The 20,395-nt window shown below is 44.7% G+C and overlaps 5 protein-coding genes across 5 annotated transcripts; all 5 read left to right on the top strand.

Moving 5' to 3' along the window:
* Window positions 1-5,286: 5,286 nt before the first annotated feature.
* Window positions 5,287-8,095, top strand: PAAG_01469 (tachykinin family protein; the record flags this gene model as incomplete). The annotated part of the gene is made up of 5 exons (XM_015844357.1): window positions 5,287-5,467; window positions 5,917-6,501; window positions 6,587-6,924; window positions 7,024-7,154; window positions 7,246-8,095. The coding sequence occupies 5 exons, from the start codon at window positions 5,287-5,289 to the stop codon at window positions 8,093-8,095; spliced, it is 2,085 nt and encodes a 694-aa protein (XP_015701265.1).
* A 1,271-nt stretch (window positions 8,096-9,366) lies between these two features.
* On the top strand, window positions 9,367-10,603 carry PAAG_01468 (cytochrome c heme lyase; the record flags this gene model as incomplete). The annotated part of the gene is made up of 3 exons (XM_002796414.2): window positions 9,367-9,483; window positions 9,552-10,288; window positions 10,357-10,603. 3 exons carry the CDS (start codon window positions 9,367-9,369, stop codon window positions 10,601-10,603), a joined length of 1,101 nt encoding a protein of 366 aa, XP_002796460.1.
* Window positions 10,604-11,859: 1,256 nt separating this feature from the next.
* On the top strand, window positions 11,860-13,290 carry PAAG_01467 (hypothetical protein; the record flags this gene model as incomplete). The annotated part of the gene is made up of 2 exons (XM_002796413.2): window positions 11,860-12,326; window positions 12,396-13,290. The coding sequence occupies 2 exons, from the start codon at window positions 11,860-11,862 to the stop codon at window positions 13,288-13,290; spliced, it is 1,362 nt and encodes a 453-aa protein (XP_002796459.2).
* Window positions 13,291-15,161: 1,871 nt separating this feature from the next.
* Window positions 15,162-17,545, top strand: PAAG_01466 (ABC1 family protein; the record flags this gene model as incomplete). Its single annotated transcript, XM_015844356.1, has 3 exons — window positions 15,162-15,836; window positions 15,929-17,268; window positions 17,368-17,545. 3 exons carry the CDS (start codon window positions 15,162-15,164, stop codon window positions 17,543-17,545), a joined length of 2,193 nt encoding a protein of 730 aa, XP_015701264.1.
* A 1,023-nt stretch (window positions 17,546-18,568) lies between these two features.
* PAAG_11282 (hypothetical protein) lies at window positions 18,569-20,316 on the top strand (the record flags this gene model as incomplete). The annotated part of the gene is made up of 4 exons (XM_015846956.1): window positions 18,569-18,977; window positions 19,067-19,382; window positions 19,470-19,880; window positions 19,971-20,316. 4 exons carry the CDS (start codon window positions 18,569-18,571, stop codon window positions 20,314-20,316), a joined length of 1,482 nt encoding a protein of 493 aa, XP_015703378.1.
* Window positions 20,317-20,395: the final 79 nt, after the last annotated feature.

Below are 20,395 nucleotides of genomic sequence, written 5' to 3'. Positions count from 1 at the left end.
TCCACTCATCACCTTCTGTGATTCGAATTTTATGAAAAGCTGCAATAATATCTAGCTTAGTAAATCATTTAGTCTATTCAATTTACTGTAGAGTCTCATTGATTAATAGTAGAGGATATCAATTCTTTTGAGTAATTTTGTTAATAGCTCAATAGTCTACACAGAATCTTAGCCCATCCTCAGACTTCTTTATGAATAGTACAGAGGCGGCTATGGGAGAGTTGCTCATTTTAATAAAACTCTTATCTAGATAATCTGTAAGAGTCTTTTATAAAGTTAGTAGTTTCTTTCAAGACATATTATATAGTGAGCCTCAAGAAGGTTATTCTGTACTACTATTAGTCATTTTAATCAGTTCAATCCCATGATCTCTACCTGGGCTATAAAGTGGAGGTAGAGTGTTAGTGGCTTTTTTATCAAATATATTTAAAAACTCATGATAATGTTTAGGCAGCTTTTCTCTAGAATCAATATTTAATTTCACTTCTAGAGTCTTTTGAATATCAGTCAAACTGATAGTGAAAATCTCAATGTTTCACTTCTATTGAGTGCTCGCAAGCCTAAAGAAGCTTATGGCAGAGATGAGAATCACATCAGCTTTTGCATTTGAACTAGACTCTACCTCTATACCACTCTTTTCAAATCTCACAATTCTTTGATAAGGGATCACAGTTATTTTTTGCTGGGCCAGTCAGGGGTCACCTAGATATATATCATGATCATATAATCTATTCACCATATAGAGAAAGGTTCATTCAGTTACATGACCATTTATATCAATTCAAATGCCAGTCACTATGCTTGTGAAGAGTCTCATAGAGTCTTCAAAGCTGGTTATTTTAATAGAGGGAATTTCAATGCATAGAAGCTTATGCTTATTAACATAGAATTAAGAAATAAAATCATAGATATTACATTCACTATTTATCATTGCTTTAGTCAAAAAGGCATTATCTACTAGAGCATCAACAGTGAAGGGTTTGAATATTATCTTAGATTTAAATCTTCTTCATTACTTCTTTATAAGCTTCTTATTTCACTTCTTTCAGTGTCTTTTGATTAGAGCTACTCTTTTTCTGAATTCTCACTCATATTCACATCATTGTCATTCAGTACTAGCTCAAAGATCATCTTAGCTATTATGGGGGTAATAGAGCATCTGAGAGATTTGAACATATAGCTCTTAATCATATGACCTTCAGCTCTGTATCTCAGGCATAGGCCTTGCTCTCTTCATTGATTAACCTCTGTCTGATTTATCAATTTAATGTGATTAGTACTTGAGATCATAGTACCAGGAGAGAGATTCATCAGATTATCAGTGAAAGGTTGAGACCAGTTTCATTAATCAAGAACAGCATGACAAAGTAGAGAGTGTAAATTAGATGTCATATGATCTGAAGAAGATCTGCTCTTGTGATGTTTAGACCACTGTCTTAAAGTCTTAAGCTCAGAGAGTTGATGATCAACTAATCTAAGCTCCTTGCAGTAATTTTCATAGAGAAACAGTTTTCTTACACTCATCATACCTTTTCTCAGCTTCATACTTAAGGCAGATTTTAAATACCTCTTTTTAATATGATCATTTCATTCATGACCACCAGCTTCCAGCAGTAGCTGATTAAATTCAGATAGAAAGTCAAAGAGAGCTCTTCTACTCTGTTGTAGATTGTTGAGCTTTTGCATAGTTTTTTTCTATTGTGCAGAATCACTAAAGAGCATGTGTGTCTGCTTCAGTAAGCTCTCTACTGTGAAGTTGATCTTGTCCTTATTATTCTCAACTCAGAAATAAATTTAAGCTGCTGCTATTTCTTTCAGTCTCAAGTACACATATCAAGCATATTTCTTATTATTATCTAAAGCTTTCTCATTGATCTTAAGTTTTAATTGAAGCTTTAGCTCTCACTGAGGGTAATGCTTCAGATTAAAATTATCATACTTCTTGCAGTTCAGTAGCTTGATCTTTAATCTTCTGACTGTAATGAGTGATTGCAGATTCAATTGAGAGAGAGTTGATGTTGAGATATTCAAAGCTTGTCATAGATTAGCTATTTCAGCTTGCTGAGCTACTATTAAATCTCTGTTCTTATGCTGAACCTGTTCCTGCTGTTGAAAAAAGATCATTCATTGTTGTTTAAAGCTGCTGAGAGCATTCCTGCTCATTGTTTCATATTGATTCATTTGTGTATTCATTGTACAAGTCTGCTACTTTATCTCATTCAGCTAGACATTTTCAATGTTGCTTGTTTGTTTGTTAGCATGATTGCTAACCCAGTCTATTTATATATCAGTGCTATCACTGAACTTTGTGATGTAGAATTTAAGACTCTCAATAGTTTATTATATGTCAGCACATTTGCTAAGCTTCATGATACAGAATTAAAACTTCTAGTAATCTATCAATGAAAGAAGTGAAGCAATTCATAATGTAGAGTATTAAGATTTAAGAACTAGAGGCTAGTCCTCCTATATAACAAGAACAAATTGCTTGAAAAAGGGAAGAAAAGAATGAGATGAGAACACAAGTTTAAGTGAGCTCACATAGCATGATCATGTGCACATGTGCAAATGATGACTAGGCTGAGTCAGCCAGTCAGAGTGAATCTAGGGGTTCAGCCCCTTATATTAATACACACAATTATAGAAATTCATTGTAGAATAAAATAATATTTAAATAAATATATAACAAAAACTAAACTTATATATTTTTAATTATATAAAATAAGTAAAAATTAATAAAAATTGTAAAAATTATGAAATAAAATAAAAATTAAAAAATATAATATTAAAATAATAAAATATTTAAAATTAATATCTATTAATTACACACTTTAAACAAAAATCTTATTTTAATGTAAAATTTATTCTTTAGATATAATTTTAATTTTTTATAAAGTTGATTAATAATTTTCTGTTACGACCTCAATCTAGGTGCAGGATAAACAGATGTTCGATTGCCAACTAGGTATTTCAACAAAATACCAGGGGTCCAGGGAAGCCTCTGTTTATACCCCTTTCCACTAGCGGTTGCTATGCGGTTGCTAGGCAGCTTCTGTGGGGTATTTGTTTCCGGGGTAGTTGCTAGGCTGTGCAATTGTATTACCCTTTTCAGACAATGCCAGTTTCCGTAGCCCAGGAGCCATACGCTAGCTCGCCGTCATAGCTCATAGCCACGCCGTCACACTTTCTTTCTAGTTCAATTTGAAAAAGAGAAAATATAATATTTCGATTGACTAATAATAAAGTAATTTTTTTTTTTAAAAAAAAAAATTTTTATTTAAAAAGTAGTTTTTATTAACATATAATCTAGACTTTTAATTAAATTATAGAAATTATATTTATCTAAATTTGTAGAATTTTTTAATTATATTATAGAATAAACAATTTTTTTTTTTTTTTTGTTTTATTAATGAAAATGTTTTCTGATGTTTTTTGATCATTTTCAAATGATATTCTTCATGCAAGATACCCAGCAAGTTTTTGGTTTTCTGATTATGTAATCCACTAAGTTGGCTGTTTTATAAAAATCAGTGGCAGTTGGTAATACAGCTGGATTTCGAATAAAGTCATTAAGCTTCGAAATAGGCTTCCGCAGAAATGGCAGTTCGTTGATGTTGAACGGAAAGTTAGCAAGTACCATATTTAGGTGAGCTTTGACCCATGATCTGAGACCCACAACCAGTAGGGTTAGTTAATGGTACCGGGGTATTCATGTGGGAACTAGAGCCCCAGACTTTCAAACTCAAATGACATAAGTTACAAACGGGGAGGAAAATGATTTATGATTGAAGTAACAATCTGAGAAACATTTGAAGTTTAACAAAGCCATTATTCAACTCATTCTCCAGGGACACACGAATGGCGGAAGCTGGCACATTAATGTTTGGATGCGGAATACCTCAATGGCATCCCGAGTAGTGATCTACGGATGGGGATTTTCTCTTCCAGTCTCCACCCAGGTTCTAACTAATCACTGCTGTCCGAAGCTTTTGCTAAGTCAGATACCTGCCAAGTCGATCGGTGCGAGGTACGACCTTCCCCTCTCTCGATCGGGCCTGACTGAGTGTGCGTCTGGAATTTGGGAAGCTGGTGGAGGGAAATAATGGTGGGGACGATTGGAGTGCCTGATGGCCCATGGGGAGGCAATCTGATGGGCTGGAAGGGAACCAGACCAACTTCTGAATTTTCGATGCAGATGCTGGGATCTGACTGGACGAGAGATTAATTGATGGGTTTGTTTGCTTGAGCTACTTGGGAAGAGATGCACCAGTTGCGGGCAGAATTTGGGGATGAGCCGGTAGGGATGCAGGGAGAGTGGTCTCATTCGCTGGGAACGGTGGTGAGACAGCCGGATCCATGGGACAACTCTAAATCAATCATGTTACTGTCACTTTTCAATGGCCATTGTACCTGTTGTTGAAAGCTGTCCTTTGCCTTTGTTCATGGGTCCCGGGGTTGTAAGTTGTGGGTTGTGGGCAGGGTAAAAAATTAGGCTGCGGAGGTCTATCTACACCAAGTTAAAACCGAGAATATAGCAATTAACTAAATAACTACGGAGAACCGATCTGAGAAATGTGAGAAAGCGAGTATGCTGGATTTCAACGGCGGGGTTTCTTGTCGTTACCTTTCTTTTCTTTTTATTTTTATACTTTCGCGAATAAGCAGAACCGTTCAATCACAAATGTCGTAACTAATCCCACCGGCTGAATCTTATATTCAGCCGATACAAACCCAAACAGCCGTATCTTGGACCTCCGACCTCTGTCCAACCTCGACAACAGGACTTCATACTCCCGTTCCTATGGGCACAGCTCCATTATCCTTCTCCCAACTGTTCTGCACACATGCAACCCCTTGGATATATCTCCTCCGCATCTCGGTGACATATCACCAATCATTTTTGCAAAACCTGCTGCACGACATTGCTTCCCGTGTCTGTCTCCCTCTGAGGGCTCTGCATGTCCTACTGAGAATCCCAAGGCCGTGGTTCTGGTTCTACCCACCGTCAAGGAAATGCTAGGGATGATCTTCTGCGACCCACTACCATTACCTGCCGCTTCTCGCGAATCTCAGCGTTCCGCAGTTAGCTTTAACGCAATAGATTTGGAACAGCTGGTTATATGCCGATTGTCGTTTCACTGATCTATTCAACCGTTACTCTTGGAGAGAGAGGACAGAGAGATCCCGATCAATCGTGTTATTGCTCCTGTTACGGTTGCTGTTTGCCGTTACCGTCCCTGCTACCTAGCAGCTGGTTTGGATTGGGTTGATTGACTTGTTCCCAACATGGCGAATCATCCGCAGATCCAATGGGAGGAGGTGGGTCAGATTCTCCCGCCACAGCAGCAACCACCACAACCGCCAGAACAGCCACAACCACAACCACAACCACAACCACTACAACATCTACAACTACAGGCTTTAGACCGGAGTACATTGTCTAAAACCTCTATCAATCCCGCCCAAGGTAGGCTTTTGTTCCATAAGGTTATTTCAACTCCTCGGAAATTATTGTTAGCTCCCTGCCCTTCCGTCTTGCTCCTTGAGGGGTTGTATAACTCTCTTCCCCCCCCCACACCCTCAGAAATATTCCCAAAAACTTACTACCCTACATACCTTATAAAAGACATATCTGTTGCCAAGATATCTCTAGTTCCTGTCTATCCATTTCTCACCACCATGGCCAATTGGAGTGGTGTTGAATAATTGCTTGCCATCAACGCCACCTTGCAGGCTGCATGTGGGATAACCTCTCCCTGACATAAAATTTCCCTTATGGCCATTGTGAAACCTTGAGCTAGCTCCAAAAGACTCTGAAATGCTTAAGGCAGTTGTGCTAACGTCTATCCACCACATGTGCCTGCATGTTGGCTTGGGGTTCATTGGCGTGGAACAAAAATGAAACAAAAGGTTTAGAACCCTCAACCTCCAAAAGGCCTTCTACTGCTTCTATCGATCGTCCTTCCTTCACTTTCATCGACCACGATGATGACCTTGCCTCAAAACGGATCAAAGACGTACGGGCCCGTCGGGCCATCAGGTCCCATGTCATGCGTGATGTGCGCCGTCGTGAGAGACTGGCCGGGTTAAAGCGCACTTCTACACGAGGAGATAAAAATGAGCACAAAAATGGGAGCAAAGTGATAAAGAAGAGGTCCTCGTCTTTCTCTTCGCCACTGCCGTCCATGAGCGCAACCACGACTACCAAGAACAGATGGAAGAGTAATGATATCAATGATGACCTGGAGATGGCACGGGATAGTACTACCAACGAAGAACGGAGTTTGGATTCACGATCGTCTTCTGCGGAAATATTCTTAACTAGCAAGTCTCCGTCCGGTGTGGGATCATCAGCTACATCCATTAATCAGGATGGCGCATATTCACCGTTCCCGTCGAGTCCGGTAACTCAGGTGCCTATATGGGCATTTGATCCCTTTGGCACATTGCCGGGTTCAACTCCGACGACTTTCACCATCATCGATGGGTTGATAAAGTACTGTAAGTCTACAAAACTCACCTCCCCAATATCTAATCTATAAAAACGATGAATACTTGTTCGACATTTTAAAACCTAACTACTCAGTCTCATCCGTCCTCATCCCCATGACCTTCCCCGCCGAAACGAAGCAACCGGCAACCAGCCAATATCGCATGGCCCGCATCATTACCGAAGCGATCTCAGATCCGGGTCCCTTTTTTGGATACATGAGTCTGTGCGCTGCGCATCGGGCAATTTTACAGGGAAAACATTCAGATCTCCTCCCCGTTCAGCAAGCGGGGAAGGATCGCATCCTCTACGAACCGGATTATTATATCATGAAGGCTAAATGTATTAATGAAATGAATAAGAAGATGCTCGATCCGAAACTGGCACTGACGGATTCGGCATTTGATGTTGTTATTAGTTTAACGTCGAGTGCGGTGAGTTTTGCCCCCCTTTTCCCCTGGAGTTACTCAAGGGAAGAAGCTTTTCTATGGTTTCGAGCCTTGCGCTGATTGCTCGTCTGTAAATACCTATAGTTGACTATTGGCGACTTTGACGAAGCGCGAATACATATCCAAGGCCTCAAGAAAATGGTCGACGCGCGGGGTGGCGTTCGCGACTCATCGTTCCAAGGAGAAGGAGCCCGCATTCTCAGTAATATATTAACGTGAGCACTCATTTCATCCATCGCACAACTCATATTAAATAGCATCTGTATTTTACCCCGTCTCCATTTTGCATACTTAAACATTTCCTAGGTGCGACGTCACCACCGCCTGCGGACTAATGAGCCGCCCATTCTTCCCTCTAACATGGGACTCACAACCGATCCCACCAGAGACTCTAGAACGCATGCTTCCACCTCCCTCCTCACCACTACACAACACCGCCATGCTACTTTGCACATATACAAGTTTCTCCCCAGAACTGCGCAAAGCCCTTTTCAGCCTACGCGAACTTCTCTTCTTCGAATACACCAACCATCTCGACCCAAATCATTTCACTGCCCTCGAACATGAAATCTTCCTATTCAAAAGCCATGAAACAGAATATGAACTGCTGGATTACCCGTTCCGACTCGCACAGCTGCACGCACCAGCCCAATCCCAACTCACAACCACAAACCCAAACCCAAACCAGAAGTTCTCGAGACCGCACAATCCCCACCCCTTCGGCTCCCACACCCTTACCTCCCTCGAAAACCTCACCCGCATCACTGCAATTTGCCACATAAGCCAATCCTTCGTAATCTCGCCTCCCTCCTCCGGCATGGGCCGAGCTTTAATCCAGCACCTCATCAACGCCATCTCCAAATTCCACCAATCAACTTTCACACATCTGCACCCATCCCAGCTTGATTTACTGGCTTGGGCTGCATTTGTGGGAGCGCGGTGTGCCAAGGACCAGCCCACGAAGTATTTGTTTTTGCCGATTTTGAAGGAGATTGGGAGGGTGAGGGGGTGGAGGGATTGGGGAGCAGTTGAAACGGTTTTGGGTGGATTTTTGTATATGAAGACGTTGCATGGGGGGATTTATGAGAGGATTTGGGAGGAGGCGGAGGAGGGGCCTGTTGTTGTGGAGGTTACGGAGGGAGAGTGGGAGGTGTAGGGAATCTGTTTTCGTTTTGTTTTTTGGAAAAATGGGGAGAAAATTTGGGAGGAATTTTACCTGGATGTTTTTCCTGTTGGATTGTATTGGATTGGGTTGGATTTGGTCAGGTTGTTTAATTGGGCTTACATGGCGCTGGGAGGTTAAAGTCTTTCACTTTCGGGGGAATTATTTTTCTTTTTGGATGGTGTTGTGGGAAGAGATTAATGAATGGGCTGGGTTTAATTGGGATAAAGAGTGGAGATTGGCGTTGTAGTTGAGAGGAATTGTCTTTTTTTCCCCTTTCTTCTTGTTGTTGATAATCTTAATGCTGCTGGCTTTGGAATATGCTTGAAGGAAGGGCATGAATCAGCTATATGCTTTGTTTTGAGCAGAACCATAAATGTTGTTGTGTTTCCTCTCTTCTTTCTTGACGAGAACAATTGATGTCTTTTAGGAATACGTCGGGCGTACGTGCACAATGCTCATTCCCAGGCTCCTGGTGGGAGATTTACCACTGAGCTAAACGGAAGAAAATCTCCCAGCAGAGTGGTGTAACTTTAAATCAAGGCTATCTAGGCTGGCTCACACCTTGGAACGGCCAAGTCCACGCCCGTCCACCAACATTGTTGCCTGTCAGACAAAGTCAAACGCAATTGCAAATCAAATTTAAAGAAAAGTAAATATCTTTGGGTTTGGCAAGTCTGCCCTCCATTCCGGTGGATCAACCGTATAGCCTACTTCATCCCATACAACAAAACCCCCATTCCCAGCTCACGCAGGAGAAAGAAGCATTTCCACACTTGCCGGGGCTGTTGGTTTTGAAAGCAGAGATTGAAAGACGTTTGGAAGCTTCTAACTAGCAACGACTTGGTTTGCTAATGCCACCATAGGATCTGAAATCGAAAGCATGCTGCAACGGAAGCGTGCAACAACCATCTACGGTGTGCTATTCATATTTCGATTGAGAAGAAGACCCCGGGGTGGTCAAACAAGAGGACAATGCATCGCAGCAGAGGTTGGACCAAAATTGTTGGTCTGGTTTGGTATGATTGAAAGAGGTGAAATATGCGTCCAGAGGTTTGATACGCTGCAAAATAGATAGAGTGCGATTGGCTAATAAGATCGAGATCACGTGTGCAGCCTACTAAAAAGATGCATTTACTCTTTCATGAAGGCAAAAATATAGTTGGACATTTACATTCGATCTCATCTATAACTCCAATTTTTACAAATAGAATCAAAACCTTCTGCGAATACGTAGATCTATCCTGGAAGGAAAATCACCAAAAATGGGCTGGTTCTGGGCATCCTCGCCCTCCCCTTCTAGCACCGACGAACACGTTCCCGCCCTCCAGGGTGCGGAACGAAATGGGCTTCCACCATTCGGGCGCGAAAACCTGCTGCTGGTAAGCAAAGTGCCTCAATCCAAATGATTCAACCTTATGAAAGATTGGCTGACTTCTACTACGCATAGTCTACTTCCGGATGCCCTGTTCCCTCTCTTCGCGCCAATACCCAACAAGATACGAAACACCCTCCTTCATCCTGTCCCGTCCGCTCAAAGGACTCCCCCTTCTACGTTCTCGCCACCTCCTCTCAAGAATCCACCAATGCCACAACCACAATCACAACAGCTCCACCTCCCTCATCCAAACCCCAATCCACTCTCTCCAAACTCAACCCCTTAAACTACATGTTCACCTCCCTCTCCCAATCCCGCGCCCCAAACCAAACGGTTGACCTCCCCGTCGAGCGCGAGATCTCTTCCATTCCACGCGCAGATGCCAGCAGCAACGGAAGAAGCAGTAAATGGGAATACCCCTCCCCCCAGCAGATGTACAACGCGCTCCTGCGCAAGGGATATTCAGACACGCCCCAGGATGCGGTAGAGGCAATGGTGGCTGTGCACAATTTCCTCAACGAGGGCGCGTGGGAGGAGATTGTGGGTTGGGAACGGACTTTTGCTGGTGGACTGATGAAGGGATGGCAGCGGTGTAAGCGGGGTGAGACGCATTTGTGGCATGAGATATATCGGGAGGAGATGGAGATGGAGAGGAGGAGAGAGAGTGGTGAAGATGAGAATGGGAATGGAGCAGATGGGTTGGAGATTCCTGAGCCGAGATTGGTGAGGTTTATGGGACGACCGCAAGATAGGACGCCTAAGGCATCCATTTTGCAGGCGCTTGGTTGGGTTTATCCGGCTAAGTTTGGGTGAGTGGTTGCTTTCTTCCTGGCTCGTTTACATATCTATATAGTCTAACCTCTAACAATGGTTGAAGGACGGCCCCTCCCTTCGACCGCCATGACTGGTATGTGCTCCGCCAGACACCCTCGGGACCCAAGGAGGTCCGCTACGTAATCGACTATTACTCCGGTCCACCAGGACCCGATGGAGAGCCGGTGTTCTATCTTGATATTCGTCCTGCAGTTGACACGCCTACAGCGGCTATTGAACGCATGATGAGATGGGGCGGAGACGTGTGGTGGAGAGCCAGTGGCGGAGCCTCAAGAGAGCCGAAGCAGTAGCCTCCTTGCATCCCCCCCCCAACCTCCCTCCTCCCCCTCTGCTTCCTCTCCAACCAGATTCTGATGCTGTGAGATGACCAATCCGAAACTAAAGTTCAGATATTGTATGATTGTGCATGGATAAGCTTGCTGGTGGTCTTTATTTTGACCAATTGTATTTTATTAGCTTCTTCTTCTTTTCCAAATCTATTTTTTTGTTTTCTCGTGGTTCGCGCCGTGTTCGTGGACATCTTTTTATTTGCATGGACGGAATTATTAGCAGGGACTGACAGACGCATGTGTATGGGATGACGTGGAGTTTTCGTCTGATTTTCACTTTCTTTTGCTCTCCTTGGACATTACTAGTATAAATATGCCATACTCAACTCCTTGTTTGCTTCCTCCGTTACGGGGCTCTCAACCATATTTACTGACACAACGATTCCGTACATGTGTCTCTCATCCTTCTTATTCCGTCATAAATTCCAGCGAGTCTATCCTTGACAATATTCACTTGGGCCTTAAATCTATTAGGCCTGTTTGAAAATCCTACATTCCCGTCTATATTGAGAGCGACGATCATGTGATCGTGATCTATCCTAACCACAGCTCGGATCTTTCCTCTGCCAACAACTGTTCCTCAAGATTAATCTGGATTTTTTCGTTGTGGGGAAGACGCGTTCCCAGAGGGATTCTCTCAGCCCGTGCGCATCTTACAACAGCAGAACTAGCTTTCTAAAGGTCTCTTCTGCCTTGTTGATGGCGTAATCCAGGCACTCGTGACCACCATGCCAGATTCCCCAAGTTTGTCTATTCTGGGCTGGATACTAGCTTGCTTTGACTCTTTGATGTCACTGTGGCTTGTAGGCGTCTCGTTTACTACCAACAATGGGCCTTTTGCCTCCTTTAATACAGTCAACCCTGCGAAGGTTGACGTTTCATTCCTTTTGTTTCTTTTGTTCTATAGAGTGTGTTGGTGTATCACCTGAGAAGTTTCCTATATATTTAATTTTTTGGCCTCGCTGTACCAGCTTGACCCCTCAACAGCGTCGAAAGATACCACTAGAGCCTGAACGACGGTTCCTTGCAGCTTTACAGGATCCTGTTTCTCTTATCTCGTCAAATATGGCTCTCTGAATTCACTTTTCTCATCTTTGAGTCACACATTCGATCTCTACGAAACCTTTCATTAAGTGGGTCAACAAGTCCCATGTAAGGTATCTCATGATCTCACTCTGCGCAAGATTTACTGCTTGGTTACCTGGCTACACCTCTCAATGAGTCCAGCTTCAACATCTTCAGTTTGTTATATCCCACCGCAGCCAGACGTCGTACCCTCCACTGGTACTCCCAGAGCTTGCGACAACCCACTACTCCTGTTATGGCGGGATATTCGTACGCTGTTATGGAGGCTCTACCTCCTACCAAAACTCTTCTATCCATTCTCCTCTCGATATCCCGACGATGAACTCTCCCTACACTGGAAAAATAGCTTGTACCTTGGCCTTTTGGTATTTGTCACGCTCCTCGAGACCCTTCTATGCTTAGTTGTCTCAGTATCTGCTACACTATTACCTGGATGGCTAAGTACAGGAATTTTCGTGGCAATGCTGGGACTGGTTTGGGGTTTGGTAGCCCCGATTCAGGGTCCAATGATAGTCGAGTCGAGGATAGGGGTTAAGGAAGCGGAGCCATATCCTCATAATCATGAGAGGTGGATATTTGTCAATGGGGTGATGGGAGGGTATGAATTCCCTTTGTAATCATTACCTTAACTTGCATTCCACGAAGTTAAATCATTAAAATAAAATAGGAACCGTGGCCTTCAGAGTAACTGTGCTAGACTCTCGCAAATTTTTGGCCGTGTAATAACGGGTATCCACAACCCCACAGGCGGTCTCCTGTGGGATGTCATCGAGTGTATTTTTCAACGGTCCTTCTCTTACAACACATACAGCACGCGTTATGCATATGACCACCTCAAACGCTGCTTGACGGATGCCAGTGTGCACAAAGTGGTACTAATCGGCCATTCACAGGGTGGCATAATCGTCTCCATGGTGCTAGATCTGCTATTCAACGATCTCCCGGTTGAAAACATGGCCAAGCTTGAAGTGTACACATTTGCCTGCGCTGCAAGCCATTTCAACAACCCACTGCGTGCGATTCGGCCTAATTCGCCCTCACAGCGGTCTGCGGTCATCCAGTACGTCGAGCACTACGTCAATGAGGAGGATCTCGTTCCGCGATGGGGAGTCATGTATAATGTCCGCTGTTCCAGGACGCGATATTGTGGTAAAGTGTTCATTCGTAATGGCGCAACGGGCCATATGCTCAACCAGCATTATCTAAATAATATATTTCCCCTCGACGATCCAGATGGCGATACTGGGACCAAGTGTTTTCTAGACCAGGAAGTTATGGTTGATGAATGTACGTGTCGGAAACGAGAGGCTCATTCGGCCACTGCTGCTGCTGCGGCTGCTGCAACCACTTCGGATAACTCGATATGCCATGACTCATCTTCATCTTCGCAAAGTGATTCAGGTGTTGAGATTGTATCAGCGGGTAATGGGAATGGTATTTGTCCGGACGAGCCCAGCAACGGCAATAATGGAGCTGGTATGACTGTTCGAGAGCTCAGTCGTTTGTGGAGATATCTAGATGGTGCAGATCCGGATGCGCATGAGACGCCCATGATGAATTGAATTCATTCTGTTTTGCTGGAGGTTGTAACTACCTCTCTTTTGTCTTTTCCTTCAAATCAAACTTCTCAAATTTAATAGATGGAGAATATTTTTCTGTATATTTCTTGGTGAGATCTTGGGTGGAAGTGGATATCTAATACCGCGGATCGGATAGTTAACTATAACTAGTTAAGATCGCGGTTTACCTACTAATTGTTGGGCTGTTGGGCCCTAGCTGGGTTGTTGAGCCCTTAGTAGCCTGGGCGACCACTCCACCGCACGTGATGAACCCTATATAGTTAGCTAGCTTCAACCACAACAAGAAGAAGGAGATTAACCATCCCACACTAGTTTCGCCTTCAAAAAGGAAAAAAGAGTTTCTTCCCCAAAGATCGCCAGCCGAAGACGAACACGCCCATGCTCTCACGGGGGTGATTATATTTTATTTCCTTTTTGTTCAGGTCTTTCATTTAATACGGATTATGATTCGCTCCCTGTGAACATTTGTCCGTATTGAGGCTAATACAGCAATGGTAAGTCCGGGTCAATCTTAGTATTTCTTCCAACATCAAGGGTATTCACAAGGTCACCAGAAACTGTTGGAAGAGAGTCCACTCGATGTCGATTTCAAGGACAAATCGAAGTTTGAAATCGTTACGTGACTTCCTAAGCATTCTAATACGGGTTTCCAAAAGGTCCCCGAAGGTTTATTATGTCAAATTATCTTCACCGTGAATATGGGGGAATCGATGCCGTGGATAACTACAACATGGTGTCGATTTTGGTCGTGTTGCTCCACTGGCATATGGGCCCCCACCTGCTACGACAAATGCCTGTCTTGTCTCCGGGCTAGCAAAGCAGAAACCGTTGTCCCTTTCGGAAACCCTTCCTTCTCTCTCTTCTCTCTTTTTTGGATACAATTGCGCCTTTGCAAAATCCTAGCTACAACACCCGTCGATGCGAATCATCCTTCCCGTCAGGAAACGTTAATAAGCTAATTTCTCTGTTTTCCTTCTTTCTCCCACACAGGTTTTATCCGCCATATGCCTAGAGTTTTCTTATCATAAGCACAAGTTCCTACCTATCAAAGAGAAAAGAGGTTCCCTGTCTACTTTACGAACCATTTACGTCTCAGCTCGCTAAAATAACCTCTCATTTGAATGAAGTCCTCTCAACTTGTAATGCGCAAACCTTGATGAGCCTTGTCGAAATTCCGTGTACGCGGCAGTTTTCCTTTGGATAGTTACTTGCCCGTCTGTTGAATAGGGCCAAATACCCGTTTGGGATTTTATCGGCCAGTTGATGACCTAGGATGGCTCCTTGTTTATGATTTATTCCTCCACTTCCCCATATCTACGTACGTGCCTCCGTTGTTTTTTTTTTTTTTTTTTTTTTTTTTTTGGGTTCCCAGGCGGGCTGGACAGCTATGGGTTATGGCATATATTGGCTTCTTCTACAATATGGCTTTTGTTTCGTGTCCATGGGGCTTTGGAGCTTCATGTATATTATTATTGCCTTGCATTTGCATCCTAAAATTTATTGCATGGATTGCTGTTTGGTGGTCGGTATGTATATTCTGGAGATTAACGGATAAATAAATAGACCATATACCAAAACTCAAATAAATGTGGATAAATATCTAAGACTTTAACTGGACAGTCAGGCCTTTTACGCTCCCTATGCTTGCGCTGTCTGACCCCTGGCTTACTCAGCAAATGCCCGCTTGGTTATGACGTCTTGTCGTCAACTTAACTTGCAACTCTTCTGTTCTTTGTTGAAAATAAAAATAATGCCCAGAGCATAACATCCATTGTATCTTCTAACATCCCATATACAGACATCCGACAGGAAGAACTAATGACAACCTCGAAAACGAACCCCCTCGCGATAATATGAGAGCGGCCCTTTGGCTGGGTCGTTTCCCTCCCAATCCCGCTTTTCTATCATGCTACAAGCAAACTGGTAGACCACCTACCAGCTCCTCTGCGATTTACCTGCGCCGCCTGTTCTCCTTCTCTTCGAAACCCTTCAATTCCAAATACGCACCCGCTCCATGCCGAAGCTGCCGTCAGCACCATGCCGGAAAATCACAGCATTATCACAAATTTCAATGGCGGAGCCACCAAAATGTTTCAGGGTCCCGCCGCACTTTCAGCCCCTACCGGGGAACTTCCACTCTCCTCCTGGCGGTCATCTTAACTCCTGCAGCCTTTCTCGAGCTTGCTGAGAATGGTGCAGATGACGCCTTCACGACTGCGGAGAGCGAGATGCTAGCGGCGTCGCACGAAGAAGCGCGAGCGCGGCGCAGGATACCCGATAATGTGGATGGGATGATCCGGCTCTGTCGGAGCATATATATATTCGTCGATCAGTTTGTGGTGGAGCCCGTGGCGACTGCTCTGCGATTTTTTCATTTACTCGTCATATTTGTGCCGGTTTTTGTCACAGTACCGGCGATCTGGATCGGGCCAAGGGTCAGGAGTCGGGATGGGGAGAGAACTGGGACGCTTTGGTGGTATGGGTTTCTGGTTAGAGCTATGGAGAGGGGCGGAGCGGCGTTTATTAAGGTTGTCTTTGATTTTGTCAAAAAGAACAATTTGAATAATGATAATGCACAGATTCGGAGCAGTAGGCTAACTGATTGTTTTTATATGAATAGCTTGGTCAATGGGCGGCATCACGGTCGGATATATTTCCTCCAGAACTGTGCGCGCAGATGTCCTCGCTGCACTCCAACGCTCCAGCTCACTCATTAAATGCTACGAAACGGATTATAAGCAACGCGTTCAACATGCCGTTCGAAGATATTTTTGAAGAATTTGACGAGAAGCCTCTGGGTGTCGGGGCTATTGCACAAGTATACAAAGCAAAACTACGACCGGATCTCGTTGTACATGACCAACTGGATGTGGAAGATAAGCCGTTGAATATAGCAGCGAAATTCAAGAAGAATGTGGATACATTGGTGAAAATCAGTCCGCGGCGGGTGCCTTCGTCGTACGTTGCGATCAAGGTGTTACATCCTCGTGTGCAAAGGATAGTGCGACGAGATCTCAAGATTATGGATTTTTTTGCGCGGATGATCAATGCCATCCCTTCGATGGAGTGGTTTTCTTTTCCTGATGAGGTGAAGCAGTTTGGACACATGATGCGACTCCAGCTGGATTTACGGATTGAAGCTGCAAACCTCCAGCTCTTCCGTGAACGTTTTAAATCGCGGACGACCGCTTGGTTCCCCTATCCATACACTGAGTATACAACTAGAGAGGTATTAGTTGAGGAATTTGCTCAAGGGATCCCGCTGGCTGTTTTCCTTGAGAGCGGCGGAGGGGTTTATCAGCAGGGAGTAGCCCGTGAGGGCCTCGACGCATTCTTACACATGCTCCTAATCGACAATTTTGTCCACGCTGATCTGCACCCTGGCAATATCATGGTCCGTTTCTACAAGCCGGGGCAACTAGATCTCTCTTTCAAGACCCACCGTCCGAGCACATCAGCAAAGGAGAAATGTCAGGTCGATGTAACCGAATCCGTCCTCAATCGCCTCCGACCATACCAGAAGGACCCAGAGAAATGGAATGCCGTTCTATCGGAAATTGAAAAGGAAGGCTACCGCCCGCAGCTTATTTTTATCGACACCGGCCTCGTCACGCAACTCAACAGCCTCAACCGACGGAACTTCCTTGACCTGTTCCGTGCAGTGGCTGAGTTTGACGGGTACAGATCCGGACAACTGATGGTGGAGCGGTGCCGGCAGCCGGGTGCTGTCATCGATCCAGAGATCTTCGCGCTAAAGATGCAGCATCTTGTGCTAGCGGTCAAGGGGCGGACATTTGCACTGGGAAATGTGAAAATCGGCGATGTGCTGAGCCAGGTGTTGTATATGGTGCGGGCACACCATGTGCGGCTTGAAGGGGACTTCGTCAATGTGGTTGTTTCTATCCTATTGCTTGAGGGCATTGGGAGGAGTTTGGATCCCGAGCTGGATCTGTTTAAGAGGTAAGTTCATTGTTTTCCCTAATTTCCCGGAGTGTCTTAATGGGTTTTTTTTTTTTTTTCTATTTTATGTAAGTTAATTACTAACTTCAGAATAAAAAGCGCACTCCCTATCCTCCGTCAACTTGGATCTGGTACGACAATACTGAAGTCCGTGAGAGAAGGCGACACTTCAATGCTGAAGGTGTGGGTCGGGCTTGAGGCGCGGACATTCCTGCAGGCAAGTATTGAGAACGTGGAGATGTGTGTGAAGTATGATCTGCTGTCGCCGAATATATAAAGGGGCATCAATCTAGGTATATCGTTCACGAAAGGGCCGGGTATGTTAAATGGTTGGAGTAGGGCAGGGTTATTTAACTTAGACAGGCCGTGGGCTTTTATCTTTCTTTGCCCTTTCATTCTGATATTATAATTGTTGCTAGCTCTCCAAATTTTGGCACCCTCATACGACGCACCTCCATTCTCGGTTTATTTCCCGTTTATATAAATATCTACAATATGAATATATATGATACCATTTACGCAAACTTTACAACCGGTGGATGTATCCCCATTGACGCTTAAATCAACACCTGTTTTTTTGACAAGGTGGACACGGCTGAATATGGGTCTCCTATGGCAATCTTCTGTTCAATCATCATCCAACTTCCAAACCCCCGCCAGTTTGATCCCAACTCTTGTAGTGTCCTCCAACCGACTTCTCCGCCGAAAACCCTTCCTAGCGACAGCCAACGGCTCTCTGCCTGCAGAAGTAGGAATAATATTTTTGATGCTCCATTCGATCTTCGGCAGTGGATCGGGCATTCCATCTTCAACCAGCCAGCCCGCTCAGACTATTTGGAGGGAAAATGCGAGCATAGAAAGGAAAACCGGTTTGTGCTTGACCGCTGGAGATCTTCAGCAGATCGTCAAATGGTTCTGTTAACTAATTACCATTCTTAATTTAAATTTGCGGGGTGGTTACGAAAAATATTGTCATCGAACTGCAACTGATTATTCTGATAATTTCACCGTATCCTTGAGTTGGAATTTTTCTCTTTTCACTCTTCATTGCCTCTGTTTTTCTTTTGCCAATTCCGTCTCTTTTTCTTCTTCTCACTTCTTCTTGATTTAAGCCGAGCAAGTCGAGATACCTAGGCTTCTACATCAACTCCGTGAGCTCATCACGGTAAACTTCAATAGTTTGCCACCATATCTCCGTAGCCACTCATTATATCCTATTTTATCCGTCCTTCGATTCGTTTTGCTCTTCCCCAATTCCAAGCAGGTCCAATGCGCATGTTCCGTCCGGCGAACGCAGGATATGTTAACAACTTCGATTCCACGACATCTCCGCCAGCCTGGAGATGAGGGATACCGAACTCCCACGATCGAGGATGTGGAAAACAATCCCGCCTCCGCTTTTCCGTTCCCAGACCAGTCATTGCCATTATCACTGCCGCAATCTGCTCCCCCTACTACACCAATTCTTGATCGTATCCGTTCCCGGGCATCTCATCAAACCAACGGCCACAACAATTCCACGACCGCTGGAGTGGAATCCAACGGGCTGAGGAAGGAAAGTGGTTTCAATGACTTCAAAGGCCATGTAAATAATTCGTTAGAGGATTGTCCGCTGACGCTGTCCTGGAAGGAGAGGATGCGACATTTTACTTGGGCGTTTTTCACGCTGACGATGGCGACCGGGGGGGTTGCGAATGCGCTGTATTGGGGTATGAATATTGTCCATTTATATCTACTTTACCCATCTCCTATACTCTGGTAGTATCCTTCTTGAATACCAAGCTAAAGGATCAAGTAGTTCCGTACCGTTTCCCTGGTCTTTATACAATAGGCGTTGTAGTAATGCTCGCCAACATCGCCCTATACTGCTGCATATGGGGCCTGCTACTCTTCCGCTTTTATAGCTTCCCATATACATTCAAAGCATCATTCATGCATCCGACAGAGTCCCTCTTTGTCCCAGCCTCAATCGTCTCATTCGGGACTATCCTCATTAATATCTCGCAATACGGCCTGATGAAATCCGGCGAGTGGCTAAATACGGCTACCTGTATCTTATTCTGGTTCAATGCCGCACTGGCCGTCATGTTCTCCGCCGGCATATATCTCATCCTGTATGTACGCCAAATACAACATGCTAACGGCATCCGTTTGACTCGCCACTCGACAACGGCTGTGGTGCTGACCTGACCCTCTCCTAGATGGTCAACGCAGACCTTTACAATCGCTCAGATGACGCCCATATGGATTTTCCCCGCCTACCCCATGTTAATAGTCGGACCCCATGCCGGCATACTGAGCAGCGACTTATCCCAGAGACAAGCTCTGCGCATTATAGTTGGAGGCACGACTATCCAGGGCGTTGGCTTCCTTGTTTCTCTGACAGTGTATTCAGCATTTATATACAGATTGATGACGCAGAAGTTGCCTAAAGAAAACTTGAGACCAGGCATGTTTGTCTCCGTGGGACCTAGCGCGTTTACAGTTGTAGGGATTATGGGTATGGCGAAGAACGCTGACCGGGCATTTCCGGCGGATTTCATGGGCGATGGTCCCTTCGCCGCCAAAGTTATTCGCACCGTAGCGAATTTTGCCGCGCTTTGGCTCTGGGGGTATGGTTACGCATTTCATTTTCCCTAAGAAACGCCCTCACCTGTTTCAAAATAAGCTCTCTAGACAACATCTCTAACCACTTTCACCAGCCTCGCCATATTTTTCTTCTTCATTGCTGTCTTCGGCCACTGGTCTGCCGTCAGCCGCGGTCGCATGCTCTTCTCCATGACATGGTACTCATTCGTTTTCCCCAACACAGCATTGGTGGCGGCCACCTTCGCCATCGGCAACGCGTTCGCGTCCCGGGAGATTGAGATCGTGGGATGCGCGATGGTCATCTTACTACTGATGACGTACGTTTTTGTCACAGTTATGATGGTGCGGGCTGTTGTGTTGCGTCATATTTTATGGCCGAGGAAAGGGGAGGATAAAGATGAGGGCGGGTTTAAGATTATGGAGATACAGCCTGCGGTGCCATCGATTTTGGTTGGGTAAGTCCGTAACGTGCGTAAATTGGAGATTGGCGGTCCTGGTTTTAGATTTTTCCTTTTCTCCTTATTCTTCCCCCCCCCCC

Source organism: Paracoccidioides lutzii, assembly GCF_000150705.2.
Source record: "Paracoccidioides lutzii Pb01 unplaced genomic scaffold supercont2.3, whole genome shotgun sequence".
NCBI classification, from domain to species: domain Eukaryota; kingdom Fungi; phylum Ascomycota; class Eurotiomycetes; order Onygenales; family Ajellomycetaceae; genus Paracoccidioides; species Paracoccidioides lutzii.
This window is presented reverse-complemented; position numbering and strand designations above follow the sequence as displayed.